This window comes from Mustela nivalis (genome assembly GCF_964662115.1).
Source record: "Mustela nivalis genome assembly, chromosome: 14".
Taxonomy (NCBI): Eukaryota; Metazoa; Chordata; class Mammalia; order Carnivora; family Mustelidae; genus Mustela; species Mustela nivalis.
This window is the reverse complement of record NC_139033.1, coordinates 72986071-73011078: the sequence shown is the minus strand read 5'-3', so window position 1 is coordinate 73011078 and position 25008 is coordinate 72986071. Positions and strand designations below refer to the sequence as shown.

General features: G+C 42.5%; 1 protein-coding gene and 2 long non-coding RNA genes across 9 annotated transcripts in view; 1 reads left to right on the top strand and 2 right to left on the bottom strand.

The window, feature by feature from the left end:
* Nucleotides 1-1148: 1148 nt before the first annotated feature.
* Nucleotides 1149-8813, bottom strand: LOC309847304. Its single transcript, XR_014302387.1, has 3 exons — nucleotides 7791-8813; nucleotides 3500-3992; nucleotides 1149-1720 (listed from the first exon to the last, which is right to left on the bottom strand). It is a non-coding gene; the product is annotated as an uncharacterized lncRNA (long non-coding RNA).
* Nucleotides 6329-13442, top strand: ZBTB14 (zinc finger and BTB domain containing 14). Of its 5 annotated transcripts, none has more exons than XM_082697293.1 (4): nucleotides 6336-6585; nucleotides 8821-8907; nucleotides 9006-9089; nucleotides 10187-13442. In XM_082697293.1, exons 3-4 carry the CDS (start codon nucleotides 9087-9089, stop codon nucleotides 11531-11533), a joined length of 1350 nt encoding a protein of 449 aa, XP_082553419.1. In that variant the 5' UTR covers nucleotides 6336-6585; nucleotides 8821-8907; nucleotides 9006-9086; the 3' UTR covers nucleotides 11534-13442. The 5 variants fall into 5 exon arrangements, with proteins under 5 accessions (XP_082553415.1, XP_082553419.1, XP_082553417.1 ...); XM_082697291.1 differs by lacking the exon at nucleotides 6336-6585 and adding an exon at nucleotides 6629-6751; XM_082697289.1 differs by lacking the exon at nucleotides 8821-8907 and having other exon boundaries at nucleotides 6329-6585.
* Nucleotides 9108-25008, bottom strand: part of LOC309847302 — a 75341-nt gene continuing 59440 nt past the window's right edge. The window contains exons 2-3 of one of the 3 annotated variants that reach the window (XR_014302384.1): nucleotides 20410-20464; nucleotides 9108-9481 (exon numbers count right to left, since the gene is read on the bottom strand). This is a non-coding gene — a long non-coding RNA (uncharacterized lncRNA). Of the gene's footprint in view, nucleotides 9482-13074; nucleotides 13918-20409; nucleotides 20465-25008 lie in introns of those variants that run through there. The other 2 variants (XR_014302385.1, XR_014302386.1) reach the window with 2 other exon arrangements.

The window sequence follows — 25008 nt, the reverse complement described above, 5'->3', positions numbered from 1 at the left end:
GGGTACTGTTGATCAGATATGTCATTTGCAAATATCTTCTCCCATTCTGTAGGTTGCCTTTTAGTTTGTTGATTGTTTCCTTTGCTGTGCAGAAGCTTTTCATTTTGATGTAGTCCCAGTAGTTTGTTTTTACTTTTGTGTTTCCTTTGCCTCAGGAGACATATCTAGAAAAAAGTTGCTCCAGCTGCTGTCAAGAGGTTCCTGCTTGTGTTCTCTTCTAGGTTTTTATGGTTTCAGGTCTCACATTTAGGTCTTTCATCCATTTCAAATTTGTCTTTGTGTGTGGTGTAAGAAAGTGGTCTAGTTTCTCTCTTCTGTATGTTGCTGTCCAGTTTTCCCAACACAATTTGTTGAAGAGTGCCCAAGTCCCATTGGATATTCTTTCCTGCTTTATAGCAGATTAATTGACGGTGTAGTTGTGGGTTTACTTCTGGGTTTTCTATTCAGTTCCACTGATCTAGATGTCTATTTTTCTACCAGTACCATACTGTTTTAATAACTACAGCTTTGTAATATAACTTGAAGTCTGGAATTGTGATGCCTCTAGCTTTGCTTTGATTATTCAGTATCTTTATGTTTCTGTACAAATTTTAAGAGTATTTGTTCTAACTCTGTGAAGAATGCTGTTGGTATTTTGATAGGGATTGCATTAAATGTGTATATTGTTTTGGGTAATTTAGACATTTTAACAATATTTAATCATCTAATTCATGGCATTGGAATGTCTTTCCATTTTTTTATGTCATCTTCAATTTCTTTCATCAGTGTTTTATAGTTTTCAGAGTACATATCTTTAACCTCTTTATTTTTTTTCTTTGGTATCTTATTATTTTTAGTGCATTTGTAAATGGGATTCTTTTCTTAATTCTCTTTCTCCTGCTTCATTCATTTGGTGTATAGAAATGCAACAGATTTCTGCACATTGATTTTGTATCCTGCAACTTTACTGAATTTGCCTATCAGTTCTAGCAGAAAACTACCCAAATTTGGAGAAAGATGAACCTACAGATCCAAAAAGCTCAGTGAATCCCAATAGGATAAACTTAATGAACTCCATATGCAGATATATCATAATCAAAATGCTAAAAACTAAAATGAAAAAAGTAATCTTGAAAGTAGCCAGAGAAAAATAATTACATATGCGGAGATACTGCCTTGAAATAATATTTATGAGAGTTGCCCAGATAGTACAGAGTGTTCCCATAAAGAGTGCACCCAGATCCTTCTGATGTTAACCCAAGAAGATCATGAAGGAATCTTTTGGCTGACCAAATTCCAGAGGAAAGAGGAGCAACAGCCCATCTTGGCATGGGGATCCAGGGTCGGGTGCTCAGGGTAGACCAGATGCCCCATGAGGTTCAAACCCACACAGGAATGATCTTTCCATTCAGCCAACTCCATCCTTATGCAGGAAATCATCCACAAGTATAAGGCACACTTGTCCTGGTGTTCTTTGCTCTGGCAGATGTTCAGAGCTTTCTCTTGATTTAACTCTCTCATCTCAAAGAGTTGCTGCTGACCCAGGATCTTCCTTCAGAGGTCAGATATGACAGAGAAATCCTAGGGGGCAGTTCTGAGAAGATGATACCCTGTTCTTTCCTTCTTCTAGAAAAAGAGAACAAACTTTTCCCGAAATTCATTCCACCAAGGGATTTCCCTGGTCCATTACATCCAAAATTGGTAATACAAAATGTCCACAGCAAGTGCTGGATTCAATCATCTGTCCACAAAATTAGAAAACAGAAGTGAATCACATTATAAGAAGAACCCACCTCCCAAAAAAGCAAACTTCTGAAGATACAGAACTAAAACAAGGTGCTTTTCCCCCTTCCTACTAAAGTAACTTTGGTTTTTTGTCTCCTAGGTTTTTGGTGTGTGTATGTGTGTGTGTGTGTGTGTTTTGCTTTTAATTAAGAGACTATTCAATGGCTTAAATGGAAGTTTGATATAATTATACTTCTTAGAATAATGTTCTATAATCATAGATTATTTGAATGTGACTCATAAATTAATTGCTTCCATTTTATTCTATTTGTAGGTAATATAATTACAGTATTTTTAGTCTTAGCAAGACCACTAAAGTAATCCAGAAACACAGCAGTAATTATTTTTTTCTTTCTCCTAAAATAAGTTTGAGTTTTTCATTTTTTGGTTCTACTGCTATTATTTTAGTGACTATAGAATAGTTCCAATGAAACTTCATGAGAATATCATTCCTGGGATGTTTTACAAATGTGTATTCTACACATGTGAGTCTTATGGGCAATTTGTTTTCTTTTTATGTGGTTTTCAGATAGTGCATATTATTTTCATTGTTGTTAATTAGCAATTTTTTTTTCTACTTACTGTTTCTAGAAACTGTAAGCATACAGCAGCTCAAATGGAAGTTTGATTGGAATTACACTACTTATTTTTTTTTAAAGATTTTATTTATTTATTTGAGAGAGAGAGAGAGAGAGACAGTGAGAGAGAGCATGAGCAAGGAGAAAGTCAGAGGGAGAAGCAGACTCCCCATGCAGCTGGGAGCCCGATGCGGGACTCCATCCCAGGACTCCGGGATCATGACCTGGGCCGAAGGCAGTCGTCCAACCAACTGAGCCACCCAGGCGTCCCAGAATTACACTACTTATGATAGTGTTTTAATAAATGTATTTTATTTAAAAGCAAATTTCATGAGTAAATTGTTAACTTTTCTTCTATTGCTACATAGTAAAGGATAGTATTTCACTTGATGGTGTTTAAAACATTCCTCACAACCTGACCTGTGACCAGAGTTTTGCCTGAGTGGTCTTGCCATTGGGGGTGTTTGAAATTCAAAGTCCATATCTGCATTCCAAGGGCTGAATTTATTCTAGTTGTGAGACTAAGAGAATTACCTAAGTAAATGAGAGTTTAAAAGAAAACCCCTCTGATGACATCGCTGTGCTTAGCATCAGAGCCAAAGCCCTCACTACAGCTCCAAGACCCAGAAGGTGCTGGGACCTGCTCACTGGGCTCCAGGTGTTCTGTCCTGCCGCAGAGCCTCAAGCACACCAAGTTCCGTCCACCCTTTCCTTCATACTGTTCTCCCTTTGCCTGAAATGCTCTCTCTCCTCTTTTCCTAGGTCTTCCTCATCCTTCAGGTCTTAAATGTACATCTTTGGAGACATATTGATTTTTCAATCAAACTTAGTTCCTCTTTTCTATCACACCTTATGGATGTATTAAAACATGTATTATAATGTACAATTATATAATGATTTCTGTGGTTATTTATTGAATGTGTGTGTTCACACGTCTGTGTTTTTAGGGACTGGATGTATTTCTTGTTCATTTACTGTATCCAGTGCTTTAAGAGCAGGGAGGGGAAGTTTCTTATTGGCTTCTGGTGGGACATTTTTCCTTGTGAGGTCTATCAGGTCTTGCTGTGATAACAAATCACAAAGCATAACCTCCCAGGGTTTTATAAAAACAAGCATTTATTTTTCACTCATGCACCTGTGGATGAGCTGTTACTCACCTCAGCTTGCCTGGGCTCAGGGTTTGGGTCAGTTTCATTCTCTCAGGTCTGCTGGTCATTGAAGGGCTGGGTTGAGGAGGCAGGAGCAATGTAGGCCTGGTCCTCTCAATGTGGACCACATAAGCACAGGAGAGAGAGCAGAATACAGGATGTTTTTCCAAGCCTCTACCCAGAGCTTGCCCATCCTCTTGTCTGCCCACATCCCACTGGTCCAAACCAGTCAGAAGGCCCAGTCAGTGTGATAAAGAAATCAACCCCACGCCTCTATAACAACCCCAAATGACTTCACATTTCCAAACATCCCTAGGGGCTGCTCATAAGCACCCTAAGCCTTGGCACTCAGGATTCCATGCCACAGACCCCACACATCAGGCCTCACAGTCCTCAAAAAGCAGGTTCCACGCTGAAGGAGTCTGTGGGCATCCCACATGAGAAATTAGGTGCTCCCAGCAGAGTAGCTGGACAGAGAAATCCACACAGAGTGACAGCATTCCTGGTAGGAAAGAGAGAAGATTTCCTTCAAGGGCCTCAGGTTTGTGCATTACAGGAAGGCCCTGACCCGCCGTCAATCCCACAGTATGCCCATATAACTCCCCTTGGTATCAAGTTCTGGGTTGTCATTTAATCTGTGATCAATATTTACTGAGGACTAATGGGTGCTGCCCAGTGCTGAGTTGAGGCTGGTGATCAGGCAAAGTGCCAGGTCTGGGTCAGGCCCTTCCTGTATGGTCTTTTCTCTCCTCCCTCCTCCTTCTCATGGTGTTGCCCCTTTAATTTAGACTCATCCTCATGACCCCCAAGGAACAGATGGGTAGAGCCCATAAAACAAATGAGAAAAGAGGGTTAATTGATATAAAAGCCAAGACGCCAGGAATCTGTCACTTGGGAAATGCAGTCCAGTGCTTGAGAGCTCTACTGCACTATTTAATTTCATCAGACTAGTCAAATCTTGGGAAGCCTTTAGCCAACCATATGTAAAAAGCCTTTCTTTATCTAGCAGGCAGATAATAAATATATTCAGAATGAGTATATAAACCTGTGCAATTACGTGGTATGGATGAAGGGGGAACAGCACCAGACAACGAACCATAAACTAAGTGCTAGCCATGTCCACACAACTGGTATTTAAATGCAGTGACAGTTTTATTGCTTGATAGCTTAACCCTATGCTATGGTACTATTATTTTCCCCTTTAAATACCAAACAGGACGGAAATGCAATCTTAAAAGCTGTGTAAACAAGAATCAACGAGCCCAGCCATGGCCTTAGAGGGAATGAGGCTACACAGGTATCATGCATGAGCATGAACTTTGGCCATTCCCATCCTGCCCCTGCTACTTAAACCCACCATCTACTGAGAGTGGGCTGATCATTTAACATCGTAGAGCTAATATTTGAGCTAAGCACTGACCAGAGCATTATTTCGTTTAATCCACACAACTGTTCGAGGTGCTCTCCATTTCAGAGAATAAGAAGCTGAGGTTTAGAGAAGCTAAACAATGTACCTAATATTTGAATTGGACGTGTGATCCTAGAACTGGTCTATTTTGTTTCATTCAGTAGACCTACTAAACGCCATGCTCTTGGGAACACCGAAAAGGGTGTGTGTAAAAGTACCACTCAAAACACGGAAACTAAAGTAAAAATTAATATAAAATCAACTGAGACTGTACGGAATTTCTTTAAAATTGAATACAGCCCATTCACAGTATCAATTCTTAAATCTTTACTATGGAATTATCACACAAGTCCAAGAAGAAGGTCCTACTCTAATTTTTACATGTTAAATTATGCGTTTTTATGAAACGCTGTTAAAGCAGCATAAGCAACTCTAAGAAGATGCAGTAGTGCCCTCCAGCTATGTTTGGCTGGTGCCCGTGCCTGCCCCAAGCCCAGCCACGCTATCACAGGGAACGCGATATGTTGTGAACGTCAACGGAACCATTACTTTTGATGAACAGGAATGTAAGAACAGTGCTGTTATCAGCGTTCTCCGCGGGAGAGCTGCACATGTATGTAATCACGTCCAACCTCACTGCTGCCACAGATGATCTAGGATAGGGCCTCCAGTCTCCGTGACTTTCCCTTGAGAATGTTCAGGTAAACCCATGCGCACAGGTTTGGCTGGATCCGGAAATTTAGGGGGTGTTCCCTTTCTTCTGGGTGACCGGGGTCACCCCTCACGTTCCAAATGAAATAAGTCACTTTTTTCATTTGCTTTGCAAACGTTTATTGATGGCCTACCATTCTCCCAAAAATATATAATGCAACAGAAACACCAGCCAAGACTCAACGCCCGCTGTGCGTGTCCCAGGGTCTGTCTGGTGTGCGCGAAGGGCGAGGGTACCTGGAACCCCCACCCCGTTAGCTTGGTCGAGCCCCGCAGCCGCAGAGCCCGCCTTGCGCGCGCCCGAGGGCGGCACTGCCCCACGATCATGCACACGCACGGGAGCGCCGCGCTCCCGCGTCCCCGGCGCTGCGCCGGCGGCGGGCGCGGGCGGGAGCCCGGGAGTCTGAGCGGGAGGCGGGAACACCAGACTGGGCGGGTGCCCGCGAGCGGCGCTCGTGCTTACGCTTCTCTGCTCACGAGGCCCCGCCCCTGCCCCGCCCACCTCTTCTCCCGCGCGCGGGCTCCGCGCGCTCCAAACCGCGCGCGTGCGCGCGCCTGCGCAGGCCAGGGCCCTCCAGGGGCGGCCCCGTAGACTCCATAGAAAGCGTCGCAAGGTCCCGGATTAACCCTTTCCTCACTCGCTCATTTAGAGGCCCGGTCAGGTTCCGTGCCTGCGCAAGCCGGCGGCGCGCCTTCCCCCCAGCCCGCACCGCGCATGCACGGGAAGGGGGGGTGCCGGTGGGGGTGTTCACGGCCGGCTAGACATTCTGTGCTCGTGCAGGAGGAGGGCTGCTACCATCAGGGACGTGCACGATTCCCTCCCACCCCGCCCCCTCCCCAAACTCCAAAAAAAAAAAATTCCAAAATACACTGCCACCCACCGTGCCCCCGCGCCCCGCGTCCAACCCGTCCCCGGCCTGCTTGCAGTGAGCGCGGGGAGCCCACGGCGAGTGTCTGTGGCTGTGCCAGGCTGCAGGTAAGCGCGGGCCGGGGGTGCGGAAGGGGCCCGGGCTATCCGCGAGGCGGGCGCGGGGGCGCGGGGGCGGCCGGCCGCCGGCGCGGCGGAGCGGCCCGGAAGACGCGCGTTCTCGCCGAGCTCTGGGGCAACAGCCAGTTCCAGGATGTGCGGGCGGCCGCCAGCGGTGCGGTGCGAACGGGGTCGGGCTGGGGCCGGGACCGGGCCGGGCGTGGGGACCTGGCGCCCTAGGGGCCGCGCAGGCCGGCGAGCGGGCTCCGGCAGCGGCCGGGCGGCGGCGACGGCCCCGCGCGCGCGCTCGCCGAGCCTCGGCGGCGGAGTTCATGGCCGCTCCCGCTCGCACCGCCGCAGTGCACCGCGGTGGGGGTGGGGACGGCCCCGAGCCCGGCGCAGAGCGCGGCCCGCCGGGCGCCGCCCCTCCGAGCCGCGGGTCCCGCCGCGCCGCCCCCAGCTGCCTGCCGAGGAGGCGGCCGGGACCCCCGCGCTCGCACTCCCGGGTGCGCCCGCGGAGCTCGGGAGCCGGCCGCGCGCCGCCCCCGCCCCCGGCCGCGGGAGGGCGGGGGAGGGCCCGGCGCGAGCCGGTCGGGGAGTGCGCGGGGCGCGAGCTCCGGGCTCGCGGGGCGCGGCGCGGGGCTGCGGAGCCCGGCCGCACGCCCGCTCCCGCTCCCGCTCGCCTCCGTCGCTGCCGCGGGCCCTCCCGCTTGGGTTCGGAGCCGCGGCCCCCAGCCTGCACTGGACTCCGATTATGAAAGGGAAAGTGGCCCTTGCACCTCCGGGCTCCGAGGCTGGGAGCTTTTGTTTAGGAAAGGATGCAAACGTCCTTATCCGCCCCCACCCCCACCCCCGGGCTGAAAGAAACGAGAGCGAGGCCCGGGAGGCTCTCAAATCCTCTTGGGTCTTGCGTTTCGTTCCCTGCTTCCTCCCCATCCCGAAGTTGCGAGCTTTCTACCGGGAAGTCGTGCGGCCGCCATTGTCGCGGCTTCCCCGGGGTAGGGAAGGCGGCTGCCGCTGCTTATGTAAGTTTGACTTTGCTGGAGCCCCCGCTCCCTGCTCCGTAACGGAGGCCGAGCGCGCCAGCGGTTTGGAGAACCGCAGTCAAGGGGCAGCTTTGTTATGGAGGTGTAGTTGGGGCTACATCTTTCCCTCCGCGGACACAGATACTTGGACACAGATACTCGCAAGGGCTAGCTTCCAGTTTAACTCACCTGAACTTAGTAACTGGAACATCTCAGTAGAATGAAATGGTCCTCGGCGATCTTGAGAGTGGGGGCCAAATATCACACTGGTCTCCCCCCCCGCCCCCCCGCAAAGAAAAACCACCCACAGTGGTATGTTGTCATGGGTACTGCAGGGCCACTCCTCTCCCTAGTCCCATGCACTTTTATCCCGCAAGCCCTAGGCAGAATTACAATAGTGGGAAGAGGGGAAGTAATTAGGTAGGAAGGTTTTGCGTGGCTGCCTTCCTTTGGAGATGACTGCAGGTTGAGGCGCATCTAGGGGACAGGCAGAGTCCTTAGAAGTGATGTTGCCCAGCTCTCACTGTGCAAACCCCCTGTTACTGCAAGCATCTTATTGCTGTGTTTTTCTGTAGAGGGAACTTTTGAGGGTTTTCATAGTGTTGGTCTCAAAGTTCAGGTCTTGCACCACAATTTTTGTGTAAGAATGTTGCAGCTTGTTCTCTTGGTCCCACCACACCAAAGTTTGTGTGGTCACTGTTCAGTGGAGGAAAGGTGTTTTTTTCAGGATATTGGGCTGCAGGATGTAGTCCCTCTGGTAAGAGTTGAAACTCCCCCAAAGGGAGAATTCTTTGAGCCTCCCTGTGGAGAAGGAGGTGAACACACCTGGATTTCTCAAATAAAACCATAAAGACTAGTGTAGCCTACGTGATATGTATTATGCACACAGAAGCACAGAAAGAAGAAAGCAGCTAATGTTCCTTCTCCAGTGTTAACTGTTAGGGATGTACACTTCTATAACTTCATTTAAAAATGTACATTTGTATATGAGCCTAAAGATAAATATGGAGGGCTACATACCCAGCAGGATATGGTGGGGTTAGGGGAGACTTACTGGCTTTTTCTGTATCTATCAATATTTGTGCAAATATGGGCATGGCCTTTGTTTATGAGAACTTCCTTAGTGGTTCTCCAACTACGTTCCTTCAATCCCAGTGTACAGTCCCCTGCATGCTCCAAGTGCCACAGCCTTTATCTGTTCTCATTCATATCTGTTCAGAGCTGGACCTGATGCTGCCAGTCACCCTCCTCTCTGTTCCCAACCTGAAAATGGGTACATGTGCAAGTGGCAGGACAAGAAAGGAAAGTTTTATTTTTTAAAATCAATTCTTGAAAACATTCTTGTTTAGAATTTGGGATATAGGAAGATTCTACCTTATTCTTGTTTGTCCTTTTCTTTTGTAGGACTGGCGTGCCCCAGATCAGAGTTATTCTGATCTGAAGAATTTGGTGTTTAAAGCATTAAGATAATAGCCTGAGTTGTTCATGGTAACTATAACTTTGGGTATTAAATCTTGGAAATGTGTGTGTGTGTGTGTGTGTGTGTGTGTATAAATTATGCATTAGTATTCTGTTTCTTTGAGGGGAATGCCTTGTGAAATAAAAGGAAAACAATGTTTCAAAAAGAAAATACACAGAACAAATTATCTTAAAAAGGTAATTCTTTGACAGGGTCTTTTGTCCCAGATGTCTTTCATGCCGGTTCAGAATGTCTTTTGCTTATGAAGTACTCAGAGCACTTGTCATGTACATCCGGTCTTGATGACACTTTCATCTGGATGGCAGATAGATTGGCATCCAGATGGAATGAAGGTGCTTTTCACTGTTTTCCCAAATGCCATCTGAGGGTCATATTAAGCCTTCATTCAAGTGGTCCAAAGCTGGTGAGGAAAAGAGCAGAAGACAACGCTAAGTGGAATGTTTTGGCAGTGATCTCCCTTTTTGGTTCTGCAACAGTGATTTGTCTCTCCTGTCAAGGAAGTAGAATATTGAGCACCATTATTAGTTATTTCACCAAAACTCCTCTTCTGTACCTGGAATAAGAGTAGACACAACAGGAATAGAGCCTCCTTGCCTTGGACCTCTTTCTTAAGCCTTGAAGTTATTTGTCGTTATTACCTCTATTTGTCAGGAAGCACAGGTTATAGCGTTAGGTTGCCTGGATTTCAGTCCCAGCTCTCCAGTAAATGACTAGAATATTGGGCAGGTTACTAAACTCATTTAAAAAAGGGGGCTAGGAATGCCTGCGTCTAAGTTTATTTGATCAGACATTTGATCAGTTCATTTGTGAAGACATGCAAAGCACATGGAACAGTGCCTGGTATGTATTCTGTGCCCAGTAAAAGTTGCTGTTCCTATTACTAAGCAAATACTTTATAAACTGGAGATAATAGAAATAACGAGATGGAAGTCCCTAAGCTGGGATCAGTGTTTTGAACTCCTCTTCTGGAGCCACTTCTAACATTGATTTTCTGAAATTGTTAGGTACTGAAAATTGATCAGGAAATGAAAGTCTGCCTGTGTTTTGTGTATGGAAAAGTACTGGTTCATAATTACCAAACTCTCTTTTTGGAAATTTTTTGTAGGAGTTTTTCATCAGTATGTCTGAAACCATTAAATATAATGACGATGATCATAAAACTCTGTTTCTGAAAACACTAAATGAACAACGCCTGGAAGGAGAATTCTGTGATATTGCCATTGTGGTTGAAGATGTGAAATTCAGAGCACACAGGTGTGTTCTTGCTGCCTGCAGCACCTACTTTAAAAAGCTTTTCAAGAAGCTTGAGGTTGATAGCTCTTCAGTAATAGAAATAGATTTTCTTCGTTCTGATATATTTGAAGAGGTCCTGAACTACATGTACACAGCAAAGATTTCTGTGAAAAAAGAAGATGTTAACTTAATGATGTCATCAGGTCAGATCCTCGGGATCCGATTTTTAGATAAACTCTGTTCTCAGAAGCGTGATGTATCTAGTCCCGACGAAAATAACGGCCAATCTAAAAGTAAGTATTGCCTCAAAATAAATCGGCCCATTGGAGATGCTGCTGACACTCAGGATGATGATGTGGAAGAAATTGGAGACCAGGATGACAGTCCCTCTGATGACACGGTAGAAGGCACCCCCCCGAGTCAGGAGGACGGCAAGTCGCCTACGACGACGCTCAGGGTTCAGGAGGCGATCCTGAAAGAGCTGGGGAGTGAGGAAGTTCGGAAGGTCAATTGCTACGGCCAGGAAGTAGAATCCATGGAGACCCCAGAGTCGAAAGATTTGGGGTCCCAGACCCCTCAAGCCTTAACATTTAATGATGGCATGAGTGAAGTGAAGGACGAACAGACACCAGGCTGGACGACAGCGGCCAGTGACATGAAGTTCGAGTACTTACTTTATGGCCACCATCGGGAGCAGATCGCCTGCCAGGCGTGCGGGAAGACGTTCTCCGACGAAGGCAGGCTGAGGAAGCACGAGAAACTGCACACGGCTGACAGGCCGTTCGTTTGTGAAATGTGTACGAAAGGTTTTACCACACAGGCCCACCTGAAAGAACACCTAAAAATCCACACAGGCTATAAGCCCTACAGCTGTGAGGTGTGTGGGAAATCCTTTATCCGCGCCCCGGACTTGAAAAAGCACGAGAGAGTGCACAGTAACGAGAGACCGTTTGCGTGCCACATGTGTGACAAAGCCTTCAAACACAAGTCCCACCTCAAAGATCATGAACGAAGACACAGAGGGGAAAAGCCTTTTGTCTGTGGCTCTTGCACCAAGGCGTTTGCCAAGGCGTCCGATCTGAAAAGGCACGAGAACAATATGCACAGTGAGAGGAAGCAGGTCACCCCCAGTGCCATCCAGAGCGAGACAGAACAGTTGCAGGCAGCCGCCATGGCCGCCGAAGCGGAGCAGCAGTTGGAAACCATCGCCTGCAGCTAGAGGTGCTGGGACAGGACCGCTTTGCCTGAGTCCTGGAGACTGAGACTGCATTGTTGGTAACACGTGAACGCCAGTGGTCACTGTATTGATGTGGAAACTTATGGAGCATTGTACTCACTGGACGTAAGGCAGTGCTTGGTTAGGTGTTTTGAAAACTTTGCAAGGAAATGGTGTTCCTTGGTTCTGACCAAACAGTCTCACTGTCCTTTCTGGTGTCTAGTAGTAATGTTGCCAGTAAGCCCTCCCCTCCCCACCTTTTTTTATGATTTTGATTTGAGAACTCCTGTGTCCAGTTCAGAAGTGAGAGACTTCTATTCCGTTTTTTTAATTCCTCTCTGCACTTGCTGACTGGCAAGTGTACTGCACAGAGTGATAATTGAGTGCATTGATTTCCTAATCATCACGATTCTGTGGGACTTACGGGCAAAACAGCATTTTTAATAACTTGATAAAAGTATGTCATGTAGATGCAAAAAATACTGGTGGGTGGTTGACCCAGAACACTGCGCAGATATGAAAACAAGTTCCAGAATTGCAGAACGGTATTAGATTTATATTTGGTTTGTTAATTTCATATCACTGTTTTTCACTGTTTTTGTGGACAAATAATGGTTGCTTTGCTAACGCATTTCTTTATTTTGATGACCCACGCCGACCCCAAAAGATGGAGTCACAAGTCCCGAACCAAGTAAACCCACAGGAATGACGGTGGTCTGGGGGCTGAGTTCTTTTTGTTCCTCTTTTTTTGGGGCATTGCCACCTTGCAACAGATGGGGTTTTGGGGTAGACCAGTTGTTAGAGGGATAGCAAAGGGGAAATAGGATCCTGGCTCTCAGGGACAAGGTTTTCACGTTTGCAAAAATTGGAAGATTTTTCTAGATCAAAATGATTCTTAATTGATTTTGAAATTGGGTTTTTATTTAGGATCAAAATTAGGACAAGAACAGGTATGCTTCTTCGGATAGATACATTTGTGTCACTTAAGAGAATGTCATCAAGCTTTTGGGCTCTCTGCAGCACGTGATTTATCCATAAAGGAGATGTAATAGTGTTACTTAAATTAATAAATTGAAAATCTTTTTAAGTGTGTAAATAGTGTAGAAGTGTTGGTCTTATGTATTTCAAGTAAAAGTAGACAGCTGCACTTTTTTTTTTTTTTTTGCACATTGGATTAAAATAACTTCCATGAGCAGCAAACATCAGTCTGTTTTCTAACCAATATTAAAGATTGTAAGACCAAATGTTTATTTTTTTGAAGTATATTTCATCATTGGTGGTTACAGTTTTAAGTAGAATTTGATTGCCATTTCATAGCCATAAACAGAAATATAAACACTGTTCCAGTTTTGGTGTATGAAACTTTTTTTTAACCTTTTCTTTAGGAATATATTGAAATACCAAAATAGTTTTAATTACTTTCTGTAACAAAGTATTAGTTGATTATTTTAGAATGTACAATTTTAGAAAAGTGTCATTTTTAAAAAATTTTATTTTTGATCCTAGATTTTTTTTTTCAAGTTGCATTAAAATAATTTCATTTCATAGCTTGTTGCATTAACACCTGTAATTACTATTGTGGGAGAAATTTTATTTTTTAAATTGATGTATATGTTATGCCCAAGATTGTAGGATGAAGATGCTACCTTTTAAAGAGACTTATTTATTGGTAAAATGTTTACTTTAGTTTAAAATTAATTTAATTTCCTTTCTTTACAGTTGTTTATTCTGTTCTAAAAGTAGTCCTGTCACTGTGTTTATATGCTGTTAGTGGAAGGGGAACTGATTGGCGTTCCTTGGCTGTTTTAACCAAAGCAAAGGAAAAATGATTTCACATCTTGTTGATTGCTACTTCAACAAACCATTTTTTGGGACTTCAGTTTTGTATATAAAAGAAAATATACTTCTATCATTCCTGTTTTCATTTTTTTCATAGCAACCTCTCACATATCCAGGTTTCTACCAAAGCACATTTTCTATGCTCTCTTCAACTTGGTTCTGCAGAGTTGCAAGTTAAACCTGTGGTATGGACCCTCCCTGAAACCACATAGTCATGGTGCCGCCTCCACAAAGGAAAGCTTCATTTTCAGCACTTAATTTGTATTGTGTAAATATCTATCATCTGTCCTATTTTGCATGAGAAGAAACTTATTTGTGGTTTGCCATGTCTAACACCAGAACTGGGTTTGTATGTGTGTTAGTATGCCTGTTCTCTCTGGTTTTTTGGTGGCAGCAAAGTCATGACGTGGTAGCTTTCCGATCTTCTGGTCTTTCAGACTGCCTCTGTCCACCAGCTTGCTTGAGTGATCGATCCCCTGGATGGTAAAGCCCATCATGTAAGACCTCCAGTCACAGGAAGTTAATCCTGAAGTATGCTTACGCTGAATCTAGTGTGAGAGGAGAGGAAATTATAAATGTCAGCACTACTAAAATCATTTCATTTAAAAATCACCTACTTTTTTCTCTTTGTGCAAAGAGAATGTCTACATTTTAACTTTTTTCTAAGTTGCTGGGTATTGGCATGGACGAAGAGAATTTTAGGAAGCCTAAATTTTAGGTAATTGCCTATTAATTAACTTGATCATGATTTTGGAATTGTTAGCAATTAAAGAAGTCACCATCGGGTGATCTGGACACTAACAAATTCCTACTCTTTGGTAGAAAAAAAAAATGAAGTGAAGGAGAATGTTGCAAATTTATGCAGTCTCCAATTTACTAGAGTATGTTGTGGAAGGTTGAGTGTAACTCAGTCTTTGGAAACCTGGAATTCATTTTCCTGAGTAATGCTGTTGGTGGTGATTAGTTCCCAGAGCAGATGAAAGCCTTCCCTGTAAGTGTGATACAACTGGTATACTAAAGATTCTAGTCTCAAGTTCTAAGTCCTGGGAATGAAGGAATTGAAGCTTCCGGGGCAGCAGTTGGATAGCTCTTGCTTTCCTTTCTGTCATTTACCTTTAACATCCAACTCCTTTTCTCCGCTGCCCAAACCCTTTACCTCCTTCCCACCCCCAGGACTGGGATACAAGACATTAGGCTGGAGACAAGGTGACCACTGACAGCTATCACAGAGGTGAGGTCCTAAATCCATTCTGCCTCCTCGTACTAAATCAAGGAGCAGCTTAATGATAGGCAACTCCCTACCTTTCTTTTCTTTTCTTTTCTTTTCTTTTCTTTTTTCTTTTCTTTTTCTTTTTATTTTTTTTCAGCATAACAGTATTCCTTGTTTTTGCACCATACCCAGTGCTCCGTGCAATCCGTGCCCTCTCTAATACCCACCACCTGGTTCCCCCAAGCTCCCACCCCCTGCCGCTTCTGATGAAACACTGCCATTTATTTTGAGACTGCCCGAACTGCTCATTATTTCTTGAATTTTGTCTTCATTTTAGCAAATCCCCTTGTAACTGGGAACTTCTCCCCCTTGGAACTATTCCAAAATAAGTTTAACTCTTAATCTATTAGACAATACTTGAGATTTGTAAAGGGACTGTATCTTATTGAACATATATTGAGCATTGTGTGTGAGGGTCTGTGCTGGTTGATGGAGATACGGGCAGAGGAGATTTGGCCCCCGCCCAGCAAGAGTTTGCTTCCTTTCCAGGTCTCTTGTTCGTTTTCATCACCTATTCTCCATGATTCCTTAAAGGTCACCATACTAATTTTTTCTCAAGGATTGTAGATGTAATTTATCTGGTCTATGACAGCTTTTAGCAGTTTTACGTTTTCATGATCTCTTCGAGAGATATTCTCCCATTACCAATATTTATGCAAAACTTTTCAGCTTAATAAGGTAATGTGGTTTAGTGGGAAGACTTCAGAAAACGTGAATTGGATCCTGGCTCTGTTTAGCAATTACCATGTAGATTTAGGCAAGTTCTTAACAGCCCTGAACCTTAATTTAGTTTTGCCATTTCTATATTTGTGATGGGGATTTCTACTTCATGGGCTGCTGTGAAGATTAAATGCTATAACTAGTATGGAATATTGAGCCCAGCACCTACCCCTTTTTAGGTACACCATAAATGTTCCCTTCTTCCCAAAGGACATTCTCGCTAGAGAAGTAGAAGCAAAATTGCAGTTCTCTTGTGACATCTGTCAGGTCTATAATCTTCAGCCCCAAGCTGTAGACCTGAAGCTCATTGAGGCTTCTTGATTGGAAATATCTACAGAAGCTATGTGTATTTTAGCATTTCTGTCATCTTCAACCTATTCATTGGTTGGTTCTCACATCTCACATATGGTTCTCACAACCTATTCATGCCTTGGTTCTCACATACTCATATATTCATCTTAGAGTTGTCCTGGGTTTTGTCATCTCCCATCATCTGAATAGATCCTTGGCATGTAGTCAGGTGTAAACACTGCCCTCTGGATGGCTCCCAGCTTTCTGGGGAAATTATCTGATGGCAGGGTCAGAATTGGAATTTTGAGAAGTGGCTCTTAATTTCATATGTGAAATCACTTACCTTTTTAAAATCTAATTCTACTTTTTTATTATATATTTATTAATTTTTGAGTGAGGTAGGGAGAGACTGGAGAGGAAGAGAATCCCAAGCAGACTCCCATGATGAACACAGAACCCGACACAGCGCTCCCTCCCACAAACCTCAGATAACAGCCTGAGTAGAAACCAAGAGTCAGATGCTTACTCAACTGGGCCACCCAGGCACCCCTTTATAATTTTATTTTTGAGTAAACTTGCCAACCAAGTGGGTCTTGAACTCATGACTCAGATCAAGAGTCATATATGCTCTACTGAGTGAGCCAGGCAGGCAGCTCGAAATCATTTAGTTTTTCTGGTGTGCTTATATTTGTTTTTCTGAATTTGGGTGTATTTCAGACTGCACTCAGCCTTTCCCTTCCTAGTTTGTATGAATTCTAGGATGATCTGTAGCTTTCTCCCCAAAGAGGCTTAACGCTATTCCCCAAGAATTTTGGTTTTTCCTTTAGTTCCAGAACACCAGTTTACTAAACCACTTTGCCCTTCTTTTGAGGGTTTTTCCATTAATCTCACACAAAACTCTTGCTCCAGAGTAAGATTAAAGTGTATCAGTCAATCAATGTTTTTGAATGCTTTGTTTGTGCCAGGCCTTGGACCAAGTGCTGGGCATGGAACAAGACTGAAGCCAGTCCCAGCTCATGGAACTTACTATTCAGGGTGGAGTTAAGTGATTGCCTTTCTAAGTTTTACAAAATTTTACAAAGATTTACAAATATATCACTGAAAATAAGCAAAGTGCTTTTTAAAAAAAAAAAAATCTGTGGTATGTATTTTAATCCAGTTCACAGAACATACTTCAGAAAGTAGTGTTTGAGATAAATAGTCATGAAAACTGTGGTACCAAAACAACCGTTCTTAAATGAATTTTTGAATATATACTGGAAACGTATTTGCTAAATATTACCATTTCCATGGAATGATTCTCATTTTCTCTCACTGATGATTTTGGAAAGAGGAATAGGAGACTAAGGTATATTTCTTAAAAATAAGGGATCCTGGCATCAAGAGGGGGTATGGACACAAAGAAAATTAGAAGGGTAAAAGAAAAATAATCTGGGCTTCCAGCAGTTTTCAACAAGTATATTAATAGCTCCGAAGGTTCTAATGGAGGGTGCTCCATGAGCAATGCAGAATATGCTTGGCAGTAGCTCTGAAAGGACAACTGAGGGTCAGTAGCTATTCCCTCAGAGCCCACCTACAGTGAAGGCTGACAGTGCGCAGAGGGTAGGATAGCAAATAAGCTAATGGAAAGCTGAATAGAAAAGATATTTCTTTTGCTGGTTTCAGATCACCATGAGACAGCCCATCATCCTGATGGAGTTTTGTGAAAGCATCTTAGGCCATTAAAACTATTAGGAATGTGGTCATTTTCTGTTTTAAGTCAGAAAGTCTTAAAAAGATGATTTCTGTAAGTGATTCTGATGGGTCTGCTGTGTTCTTGCTTGTTTGATTTCACATCTCACTTGGAACCTCCATCACTGATGGTCAAGAGGATCAGGAATTTAATAAAACCCAGCATATGTGGAATATTTACCGGGTAGCAGGCAGGATAGGTACAATCCCTTTGCAACCTCTCTGAGGAATGCATTATGACTGACAAAAACACCAAGATTAGAAGAATTTAAAAATCCTGCCAATGTCAAGTTGTTACCAGAGTCAGAACAGAATATCAGGTCCATTGGCCTCCACATCATGGGCCCTCAGCCACTTTGTCAACATTCCCTTAACCCAGGAAAGGAGCAACTGTGGCCACACATACATCCTTACCAACCTCTGCCCGGTGTCAGGCAGGTGACTGGAGGAGAGAGAGGGGCATTTTTGCAAATAGCTGCCCCTGGGTTTCTATAATAAATGAGTTCCAGTATTTTGAACTCTCCAAGACATTTCCCATGCAACAGACCAAATACTAAGCCAACATTGTTTTGTTATTTTACCTGGCTTCAGATGTAGAGGCTGCATGGAGAATACTCTACATTGTTTTCAAATAATCTAGAAAACTGCAGATAGAATGTCCCGGATGCATGCAGTGTAGCATGACGCTACCCTTTGGGCTTCTTCACCTGTTCCATTATCTGGTGAGCTGGAAAATCCCCATCAGGCCAAAGGCCATCCAGTTTGGTGCCAAAATTAACTCTAAAAAGTGTTACCTATGTAACCTCTCACCCTCCCACCACTCCCTCCACCCCCTCTCTGAAAAGTTCTAGAAAACTTTAATTCACATTCTAAATCTGTCTTTCAAGCTCTCTCTCCACCTTGGCCTAGTTGCCTAGTCTTTCTTAATCTTCAACCAAAGTGCAAATGGTGAGTTCCTGCAGTTTACGGAAGTCTTGTTTACTTCTTTCTTTCTTTCTTTTTTTTAAGATTGTATTTATTTATTTGAGAGAGAGTGAGAGAGAGCATGAGAGGGGAGAAGATCAAAGGGAGAAGCAGACTCCCTGTGGAACAGGGAGCCTGATGTGGAATGGATCCTGGAACTTCAGGGTCATGGCCTGAGCCAAAGGCAGTCACTCAACCAACTGAGCCAGGCACCCCAGTCTTGCTTATTTCAAAAGATAAACTTGTTCTTTTCCATAGGTTATAGGTAAGAAATTGAACTCTACAATGTTTTTGAAGATCTGATATAACTGATTTTAAATATTACTGACCTCAAATGGGGACAGAGGTGGTTGCAAGGTTAATCCTTGGAAAACTTAATTACACTGTATTCTTATGCTGTTTACATAATTCAATGTAAATCATGGGTATGTGTGTGAGTGCTATTTCTCCTATAGTTTTGAAGGGGTTACCTTTCTGCAATCTTCCCACACTCTTTTAGTCAATAAGGAACAGGAAATATTAGCCAGACTGGAAGGTTACTGGACCACTTGGCCTGGTTAGAGCCAACAAGATCATATTTAATAGTTTGGATACTCTGGAATAAAATGTGGGCTTGAGAAAAGAAGAATGAAAAATGGCAGGGATGAATTAATTTTAGGTGCTATATAATTAATCTTTATTTTCCCAAAGTCACTTCTGTGAATTATGAGACCATGAGAGTTTTCTTACTTTTCTTTAAGTGGTATCTTAATAATGCAGAGAAAGCCATTTAACTTTGGTGATAGTGTGGAAGGAGACCGTATGCTAATTAATATAGCTGACATTTACAGACTGCCTTACAGTTTACAGGAACTTGTTCACAATAGTAAGAGATAAATATCATTCTCATTTTATAGGCCAAAATAAAATAGAATTAAATCTAAGTTCTTTGATTTTGCAAACTGCAGATAGATTAATCCATGAACTATAAGCAGCCTGGCATAGAATAATTAAATTTGTACATATTTAATAACTAAATTTATTTAATTTAGTAATTTAATTTAATAATTATATATTATATATATGTGTGTATATATATTACATATATACAGATAGATAGATATATTCTATTTAGTTTATACAAAGCTTTGGCTCTTTCTAAAACTTCCTAATATAAAAGAGTAAGATTTGACAGACTGGATTTAAAACTCCTGAGTTCCTAATGTTTGTTGTTTCTCTCTCTCTCTCTTTTTTTTTTTTTTTTAAGATTTTATTTGTTTATTTGTCAGAGAGAAAGAGAGGGCATAAGTAAGTGGAGCTTCAGGCAGGGGAATAAGCGGTCTCCCCACTGAACAGGGAGCCCATTGCAGGACTCAGTCCCATGACCCTGAGATCATGACCTGAGCCAAAGGCATATGCTTAACTGACTGAGCCACCCAGGCATCCCTGTTGATCCTTATCTTTATTATGTGCGACTATCCATTAATTATCTTCCAGTATTCCTTCTGCTCTTGTTCTGTATTACCTGAATTTTTAGCTGGGGCACTCACTGCACTTGTAGCTAAAATCTCTGAAGCTAGTTTCGTGGGGATTTTTCCCTACTGAAAAACTTTGAAAATATTTGTGTGAATGACACTATTTGCATGAGGGACACAATCCACAAACTGTGCTCTGTGCGTGGACTGCCTGAATGTGAATCCTGTTCCATCACGAAATCTGTGGCCTTGGACAAGTTACCGAACCTTCCTAGGTTTTGGTTTCCTCATCTGTAACGTGAGATACAAGAAAGGGAGAATGGGGTGAATCATCTATGGGAAGTTCTTAGGCCTGGGAAACATAATTATCATCGTTTTCAGTCCACCAGCAAAAAGAGGGGACTCCTGAATTTCAGTTTCTTCTTAACTTTAAATTGCCTGTACAAACGTTGAGCAACTGATTTGATCTTCCTGAATCACCTCCCTATTTTAAAAAGGAGGCATGTATTAGATGGTCTCCAAGCTTATTACTAAGAATCAAGTCTCTTGTAATTATTTAATTGGGATAATACACTACAGGCATTTTTAATGTAATTGCTTGGTTTGCCTACCTTCTAACTCCAACTGGGTACCACCCATGAGCACGACATCTGCGTTCCTCAATACCTGTAAGAAATAGTAGGAAAGGGGTGTTTGGAACTGGTGGCCAGCTTTCAGGTTTGTGCCATGTTCAAAATGAAGGGGATGTGAATGATTCCACACACACTGTCATGACTCCTTGCAAAGGAGCTCAGACCATGCTTGATGTAATACAACTAAAACCCAGGCTTCACTTAAGGACATTCTCAGACTTTGAGATGAATCTAAAAGAAATGCAAATTTTGCTGTTAAAAGCATGCCAGTTTCCCATGCTGTCCACTTTTCTTGATTTACTCTCTAGTTGGTGGAGGAGCACATCTGCAATTTGAGGAGTGAACAGAAGGTGAACTTTTGGAGATTCATTTTACCTTCACTCTTACTGATGGTTGGCCTGGGGCTAGAATTCTAGATCGGAAAATAACCTGTCAGGAAGTGAATCATTTCATGCTCCTGCACAGTTAGAACTTTTTGAGCAAACCTTTAATGGCGGCTGGGTTGAAAAACTAGCCTTGGAGGCTAAAGGATAATTGAATAGCCAGTTACCTCCAGAAAGACTTGGGGCTTTATCTTCCCGCATGTCCCCATTTGAAAGGGAATGAAGAGGCAGAGCCTGGAGCCAGTCATTTAAATTCCAAAGGATTATTAATGACTAGGGAACAAAACTTCTGAGCGCCTGTGAGAAGGGTCAGTTTTGGGCCTTGTGTAAACTCCTAGATCCACAACTTCAGACTGACCTCCTCTGTGCAGGGTGCCATCTGGCTCCCATCATGTGATCCCTAGGGCCCTGGGTTTGGGGAGCTGATGCAGTTATTGCTGTAAGTAATAACAAATGATTTCTTCTCCAGAAATCTCACATCTGTGTCTGGGTAAAAATGTGAATAAATATAGATATTAAAAACTTATAATCTACCTTCGAAATTGTCAAAGTATCTTGAGAAGTCTGAAGCCATTCTGATTTTTTTTTTTTTTAATGTGTAATGTGTAGCCTATATATTTTTCTCTCTTTAAAGCTTGAGGAATCTTCTCGTCATCCTCATGGTCTGCAATATGTTTCCTGGCGTGGATCTTTGTACTGGAAACTGGTAAGTCCTTTTAATCTGGAAACTGTATCCTTCAACTTCTGGAAAGTTTTCTTGAATTATTTCATTTATGACTTCCTCATCTTTGTTTTCTCTTTCTTCAGTTTTTCTCAACAAATTCTCTAAAATCCTTATTGTTCCATCTCTGTTTCCATCTCTGTCATTGATCTATTTTCTGAGAGATTTCCCTAATCTTACATTTTTGACATTAATATTAAGGTTTAAGAGAGAGCTTTTTATTTGAAATATTTTATATTTACAGAAATGTTGCAAAAAGACCCCAGTAAACTTTCCCTAATGTCAACATCTTACATAATTACAGCATAATTATTAGAACTAAGAAATTAATATTGGAACGATTCCATTAACCAAGCTACAGACTTTATTATTGGATTTCATCAGTTTTTTTGTTGTTGTTTGCTTATTTACCAGTTGTTTTTTTTTTTTTTTTTCTGTTAATGGGTCAAACCTAGGATATCACGTTGCAGTTATCTGTTCTATCTCTTTAAACTCCTCTGATGGTGTCTCATTTTTTCTATGACCTTGACACTTCTGAACAGTATTGGTGTGTTATTTTTGTAGAAGGTGTCTCAACTTGAGTTTTCTGATAATTTCTTATGAAGACATTGAGGCTGTGCATCTTGTGGCAAGAATACCACAGAAGTGATGTGCCTTCCTCTGTGAATCGTATCAGGGATTTCTGATGTTGCTGTGTGTTATTACTGGTGGTGTGTAACTTATTCACTTGAGGAACCTAGTTTTTGTAAGGTTCCTCAACAATCTTGGAGGTGGTACTTTGAGAATATGTAGAAATCAAGTTTTTCCTCAAACATTTGGTCACTAATTTTAGCATCTGACTTTGGTCAAAATTGCCTATCACAGTTATTACTATGGTGTTCTAATAGTGATTTTTCTGTTTTACTCATTTTTTCTGATGTTTTAATTGAAATTATTTTATAAGCAAGAATGTACCTTCTCCCCCAGTTATTTATTTATTCAGTGATTTATATCAGAGCTCATAAATATTTATGGGCTAATGCCAATGTTAACATTATTTTGTTACTCAAACTGCTTCAGCTTTGGTCACTGGGCCATCACAATTTTAATTTCCATGCACTTTGTTCTGTTCTTGAATGCCTCCCACTTCTCCATTTTCATAGTATCCTGTTCTTGTTTTATGGATGCTAAATCTTCTCTTGTGTTTCCGAAGATATTAATGATAGTTTGTTTTTGAATGTTCTTCTCCCTGTACCATCATTTGTTTACTTTAAGTTGTTTTATTCCCCCCATTTGTTTGTTTGACTTGGTTTCTCTTTTCATGGTAAAGACTTTCCGCAGATGACTGGTGACATTGATTTATCACCTCATTTCTAAAACTGGATTATAAAAGCTGATGGGAATTCCTGAGTGCATGGGGGAGGCTTCATTCTCTGGTGATATGACTGGGATGCCTGGCAATTATTATCTGATGTTGACATCTTTAGATCCTTCCTTTTGAGATGGTCAGATATGGTAAAACATATTCTCACATCTCTTTGGGGGAAATTTCTAGCTGATAGTATTCTAGAAATCTACAGGAGAGGATGGCTGAGGAATGCCATTATTCAATATTTATGTGTTCCCGCTAGTCCTCTTGTTCTCTTAAATTCCCACCTTCAGCTGACTCTGGTGTCCCACATCCTGAGACTTCCTATTTTACCCCATCTGGAGAATGTTTTAAAAAATCATTTCACCATCGTGCTCGTTTTGGCAGCACATATACTAAAAAAAAAAAAAAAAAAAAAATCATTTCACCATCATTTAGTGGCAGTTTGAGGTGGTAAAATAAGTAAACAAATATCCATTTTGTCTGTCAGAAGTCCCAGTCACTATTTCAACATGAAATTCCTTAAGGAGTTATTAGAAGATCTAAAATTAGACTTTGTCAGGAATGTATTGAGGCCTGCCTATTAGCCTGTGGATTCAGTCAGTAAGTCTGAAGTTCTAATGTCTTTCCTTTGAACTCAATTAACATGAGAACATTCAAATTCTGCACTTTGGTTGTAGACCTTTAACTTGTAGAGTTTGGAAAGAAATCGGCATACAGCTATGTTACTGGATTGGTTGTCATGAGACTCAAATAAGTTATTATTAAAGTGTTACTAAACTTTTTCATTCCCAGGTAAAAACATTAAAAAAAATTTTTTTTGGAAAATTACTTATTTATTTGACACAGAGAGAGAGATAGTCAGAGAGGGAGCACAAGCAGGGGGAGTGGAAAAAGGAGAAGCAGACTTCCTGCTGAGCTGGGAACCCCATGCGGGGCTCGATCCTAGGACCATGGGATCCTTGGACCTTGCAAGGCTCAATCCAGAACTGTGGGATCATGACCTGAGCCAAAGGCAGACACTTAAAGAGTGAGCCTCCCCCTCCCCAGGGTAAAAACATTTCAGTAGGTTTCTAAACAAAATACAGAAAGAGACTTATCTTATTGGTCATAATAACCCATGTGTCAATGGTGATGTTTACTGGCTTTAGTTCTCTACTTTTTTAACCTCATTCTCCAGACACTTGTGTTTTATTACAATCCAAGTCCTCTAGCAGGTGCCAGAGATGCAGCGAGGATCCTCACACTCTGGTAGGGGGAGAAAAGATTCATAAACAATTGCAAGCTCATGCAAGGGGTGTGTCTGGGGAGCTGGGGGTAAGAGGGCAGGGGTGCCACACAGGGCAGGAGTAACTGATTCAAACTTAGGATGAGGGAGGGGTTAGGGGAAGGTCTGGAGGGAAGTTCTCCCCACTACTGCATCATAAATGATCTCCATATTGCTTTCTAGTAGGCATCCAAACATAACATATCCGACACTGTACTCCTGACCTGAGCCTCACATCTATTCCCCACATCTTTACTATCTCACCACATGGCAACTCTGCCCTCCCCATTGAGGGTATAAAACCTGTACTCTTTTGCAGCTGACATCCAGTCCACATGCAAGCCACCAGCACCCTGTGGGCCTGGCCTTCAAAATTCGCTGACCTTCTAAGTGATAATTATCTCTTGCCAAGATACTGCAGTGGTCTCCTAGGCTCCCTGCTTCTGACCTTGCCCTACTCTACTACGTTCTGTGTGAAATATAATGGCCAGAAAGATCATTCCTGGGTCCTTTAGGGCACTGCTCAAATGTCAGCTTGTCAAGGAAGCCTTCCTGGACCACTTTATATGGACAACAACCCTGTCTACCTCCACCTGGGCATTTACTACCCACTGTACTCAGCAGTCTATGACATATTATATGTTACCTGTGTAATTTTACTATTGCTTATTTTCCGTCTTTCCCCACTGGAATATGAAATCCAGAATAACTAAAAGCTGATCTGTTTTGTCCATTGTAATAGTTCCTAGCTAATCCTAGAACTGTGTAAATTTCTCTAAACATTTTTGTGTATGCCTTCCAGGCTCTTTTTTAATATAAATAAATAAATACACATAGGACCATGCTATACATCCCTTTT